Genomic DNA, 5,000 nt, shown 5'->3' with positions numbered 1-5,000 from the left:
TTTACTGGTGCGTTCAACGTCTTGTCTCCATCACTGGCCGTTACCGTGGTTACGTATTTGCCCTGCGAAGGTTAATTACAGGAACACACTTTCAGCATAAGCAATTCCTTTCCTTTTTCATAATTTCCGTACAAAATTCCATCTTATTAAAAGAACCACAAGTCATAGTGATTAGCTAGTCTCCCTTGACTAATTCCGGTATTTCCTAATTTTAACCTGTAGATTATTCGTTTTCATCATTATTATCATCATCGTCTTACGACCACAGCCGGAATGTGCTTCATCAAACCGCCTTGGAGACGTCTTCTATAATTTTTCGGCGATTGCGATTATTTATCCTCTCTTCCTGGGACGATTTTGGGTGTCGCTCGAGACTGGATCAAGATATTTGGCAATTCTGTTATGAGCAGAGAGTTAAATACTTAAGATACAGTAGGTTTATGTGTCAGCATATCCAAACTCTCCCTTGCTCGTTGTTGATTTTTAGCACAAAGTGAGTAGCTGTGAGGTCGTCTTGTTTACAACCCTAGCTTGGTTAGCTTTGATATCTGACAAGGCTTCATGATACAGCGCGTTATACTCATTCATTACTTAAAATTCTAGAAACACGCCTAATACAACCTTAGCTGAGTTTTCTGGTACTTCTGCTGAGTACGATGAAGATGAAAATTCCGCTGGCAAATCATCAGCATCTTGGATCAAAATGTTTAATGTCGTGGATGAGTTGAGACCGTTGTCTGGTCCACCATCCTGAAAAATGAAATAAGTATTAAGTGAAACAGATGCATGACAAGGCAGGAAAATCAGTTAAGTATTCGATTTTGGCAAGAAATAGAACTTGTGATTCATTTTGCGGCAAATGTTAGTGAATTTTTTAAGGAACTCAGTTGCTAAGCCAACGGTTGCTTCAGTTAGATAATAATAATAATAATATCTGACCTGCTAGTCGGAGACTGAATTATTAAGGGCACGGCTCAACGAGGTCGGACCGAAGGAGCTGTGCTGCTGGCTAGGCGCTCGGTCCCTGAACACGACCCATGTATATAACCTCGGAGCACAGCACCACAGCATGATCGAATAGGCCGTGAGTCGATTTTGAGGAGGGAGGAAAACCTGAGTACCTGGAGAAAAACCCTTGGGAGTCAGATTGAGATCGACTGAAACTCAGCCCATAAACTGACCCTAGCCATAGTTGAACCCGGGTCACAGAGAAAGGAGGCACGGTTGATGACCACTAAACCACGCCGACTCCCCAGATATGCTTCATAACAATCTCGGGTCAGGAATGGGGAAAAGTCTTCCACGTTCTAGCAGCCGCTACACACCCTTGAGCCAATAAGCCAAAAAGGATAATTTATATGGCTTTGTCAAAGGCTTATTATAATTGCGATTGACATAATTTTGGGAGAGATACGTCTACTACGGGGTAAGGGAGATGTTGGAAAGGGTGCAAGGGGTCGCAGGATGAGACCCCTGGGAACGACTAAAGATACAAATAGATAAGCCAACTCACCTTGGCAATAATAGTCAATGAATAGTTATTGACTGATTCGAAATCTAAACTCCTTATAACGGTAACAGTACCAGTGTAAAGTCCAATGTAAAACTTGTCTCCCTAGAAAGACAATCGGCGATGTGACGATATTTGAAACTACCGTTAGGGATTAATCTAGGAATAATCATGCTTATAAAGATTTTTCTTTCCGCAATTCAAATATATGTTGTTCATACGCATAGAGAAGTTGCTGTTCTCCTCGGCACCATGCAACTGCAATACCCACCACATTACCATCTCCAATAGTGTATGTTAACAAACTGTTTCTTCCGAAATCTGCATCAGTTGCCTTGACAGTAATGACCTCAGTTTTGTGACTTACGTCCTACAAACATTCAGAAAAAAAAGGAGAAGCAATCAGCGACTCGATTACTTTGCCATTTAAGTGATAGCAGCAGAGGTAGCTGACAAAGTAGCAAAAGTGACATCCGAAGCACTAGTATTAAAAACGTCGCGTCGCCTGCAGGGATGGCGCAGTGGTGAGGGCACTCGCCTCCCACCAATGTGGCCCGGGTTCGATTCCCAGACTCGGTGTCATGTGTGGGTTAGGTTTGTTGGTTCTCTTCTATGCACCGAGAGGATTTCTCCGGGTACTCCTGTTTCCCCTCTCCTCAAAAACCAACATTCCACTTGATTTGCGCTAATTCTTAATTCCAGTTTACAGTGTCCCCAATTAGTGCTCTAGCTCTAGAACGACTAGACACTTATAAATAACGTTTCTTTCCTTTCCTTTTGCCTTTAGAAGTGGTTAGAGTTAGGGAGTGGGTTAAAAAACTCACCTCGCTGATTCTCTTCTGATAGAAGGAGTTCTCGAAAACTGGAGCGTTATCATTGATGTCATATATGGTAACTATAACCTGCGCTGTTGCCTGGAACGACAAAAGGATTTCCGTTTGGTTTCTGTCCAGTGTTTAGATATCAAGTTATAGTGCACTCAAAAATTTTACACAACGAAATTTACTTTTCTCTAATCCATGGAACTCTGATTAAAGCAAAAGATGAAACGTTTTAAGTTATCAGCGAGCTCAAACTTTAAGTGACGGGCGTACGCGTCAATTTACTGGTTTCATGTTGACTTGGTCAGTTGCATTTGTTGTTGTTTTTTATTGTCCATTCTTACTCATTTTTTCAGTAATATATAAATTTAGCTAAGCCTAAAAATAAAGCGGAGCTCATGTGTTATTTGTTCTTACAATAATAAAAATAACAATAATAATAATAGTAATACTAATAATAATAATAATAATAATAATAATAATAATAATGGTTTATTTACAGTATCTCCATAAATAAAAAATGGCTCTTCACCTGTAAAACATGAATTCAATAAAACTACAATAATAACGATCCCTTTAAATCCTAAATTGCTGAGAGTAACTACAACTACGCTAACTAGTTATTATGTACACTATAGTTACATAGTTGTTAAATCACTTCTTAGCTATTCTTTTACACTTCGGCAAAACGTGCTATAGCCAGTGATATTCCTCATGGCAGCTGGGAGTTTGTTAAATGCTGCAACTGCCGTATGCTCAAAAGTTCCGGACTCTCAAGGAAGAGTGAGTACGGATGCAGAAGAAGATCTTAGATTATATGCATCGATACTATGCAATGAAGGTGCTAGATACTTTGGGAACAGGCTATCCTTAAACGCCCTGTGCGTAAGTTTTAAAATATTTAGATGCATTTTTTGACTAATCGGTACCCAGTTCAGGCTAGGTGTCTAGAAAGGAAATTTGGCCAATTGTTCTCAGTTTCAATGGTGAAAGATATCTTATTCAGAACCTTAATGGCTTTTCTGTTTCTAACTCGATGGACTTTACCAAACAAGTCGCAAACCAAGACATCGCTGAGGATGAAGTAATGGTCTCGTTTGATGTCGTTTCACTCTTTACTGCCATCTCGGTTGATAAGGCCTGTGATTACATCAGAAAAAAGCTAGACGAGGACACCACGCTACACCTAAGGACGAAACTCAACACGGACGAAATCGTCTCCCTCTTGGAATTCACCCTCTCTAACAACTATTTTATGTTTAACGATTCTGTCTACAAACAGATACATGGATATGCAATGGGGAGCCCAGTTAGCCCCGTCGTAGCTAATCTTTGTATGGAAGTAATTGAAGAATCGGCAATCGCCGCATCGACAACACCGCCAAAAGTCTGGAAACGTTACGTAGACGACAGCTTTGTCATAATTAAGGAACACTCCGTGAGTAAGTTCCATGACACTCTCAACGCAGTTGACCCTAAGATATCTTTCACCATTGAAACTGAGAACATTGGCCAAATTTCCTTTCTAAACACCCTGATAACTAGGAAGAATGGGGCAGTTACTATCGGTGTCCATCGAAAGCCCACTCACACTGATAGATACCTGGACTTTAACTCTCATCATGAGTTAAAACACAAAATAAGTACCGCCTCTACCCTTCTAAACCGGGCACTCAACCTCCCGAGCACCGCTGAAGGAGTAAGGAAAGAGCTGACCCACGTTTCCAATGCGTTAAAATCAAATGGCTACCCATCAGCAACTATATCGAACATTTTAAAGAAGAAATCGACCTCTGAAGTCATCCCTTCTCCTGAAGAGTTAGTGGGAATGTTCTTTAGGTGGACAGACCCACCAGACGCCCAAAATGGCTTTGCGGTTTTACCATACATCAAAGGGGTCACTGAACCACTTACAAGAATTCTCAACAATAACGGCATCCGAGCCACCACCAGACCGGTTAAGACCCTGCAACAGGAATTTGCGTCCCCCAAATCAAGACCTCCACCAGATCGGCAAACGAACGTTGTATATAAAATCCCCTTTGCGGACTGCACATGGAATTACATCGGAGAAACGGGTAGATGCTTACACACTAGAAAAAAGGAACACATACGAAACACCAAAGTTTTTAAAATTGGTTCCAATGTTGCCAGCCATGCGTGGCTCGAGGGCCACACTATTGATTTTGAGAATGCACACGTCATCGATAGAGGCAATTCACGCGTAAGAAAAACGCTGGAATCCTGGCACACAGCAATTACTAGCCAGGCAGACAATAATTCCAAGCAGCTGCCAAGACAATACTCGATTTTACTGTAGTCTTAGCCATGTTATTAGCATTTTATTTTCATACTAGCATTCCTTTTGTATTTTTTGTATTTATTTACATTCATTCGTTATTTTCTCACCTTTCTGTACATATATATTTTTACCTTCGCTTTTTACACCTCACTTTTTAAAGATTGCAGGCTAGCAATCGAAAGCTCAGTGTTTTTAAAATATTTAACCAGAGAACGTCTTTTGAACTTTTCATTCATTTAGCTTGTTGATAATGCCGTTTACATTGATGTGCCCTACCCTCAGATTTTTATTGACAAGGGAGTCTTTTAACGATTTGTAGATATCAGTATGGTCGACAGCAGGTTCTTGTTCGCCTTCGCGCGACAAA

At 40.7% G+C, this 5,000-nt stretch overlaps 1 protein-coding gene across 1 annotated transcript in view; it reads right to left on the bottom strand.

Annotated features, from left to right (window-relative positions):
- LOC138020188 (protocadherin-1-like) overlaps positions 1-5,000 on the bottom strand; it is a 25,169-nt gene that overhangs the window by 6,417 nt on the left and 13,752 nt on the right. Inside the window, exons 5-9 of the mRNA XM_068867214.1 lie at positions 2,335-2,424; positions 1,782-1,880; positions 1,514-1,615; positions 622-750; positions 1-62 (exon numbers count right to left, since the gene is read on the bottom strand). The exon at positions 1-62 is cut by the window's left edge and continues 17 nt beyond it. Coding sequence (XP_068723315.1) covers positions 1-62; positions 622-750; positions 1,514-1,615; positions 1,782-1,880; positions 2,335-2,424 — 482 coding nt within the window. The remainder of the gene's footprint in view (positions 63-621; positions 751-1,513; positions 1,616-1,781; positions 1,881-2,334; positions 2,425-5,000) is intronic.

This window comes from Montipora capricornis, chromosome 10, assembly GCF_036669925.1.
Source record: "Montipora capricornis isolate CH-2021 chromosome 10, ASM3666992v2, whole genome shotgun sequence".
NCBI classification, from domain to species: Eukaryota; Metazoa; Cnidaria; class Anthozoa; order Scleractinia; family Acroporidae; genus Montipora; species Montipora capricornis.
Note: the sequence above shows the minus strand (reverse complement) of the source record. Positions and strands in the feature narration are given on the sequence as shown.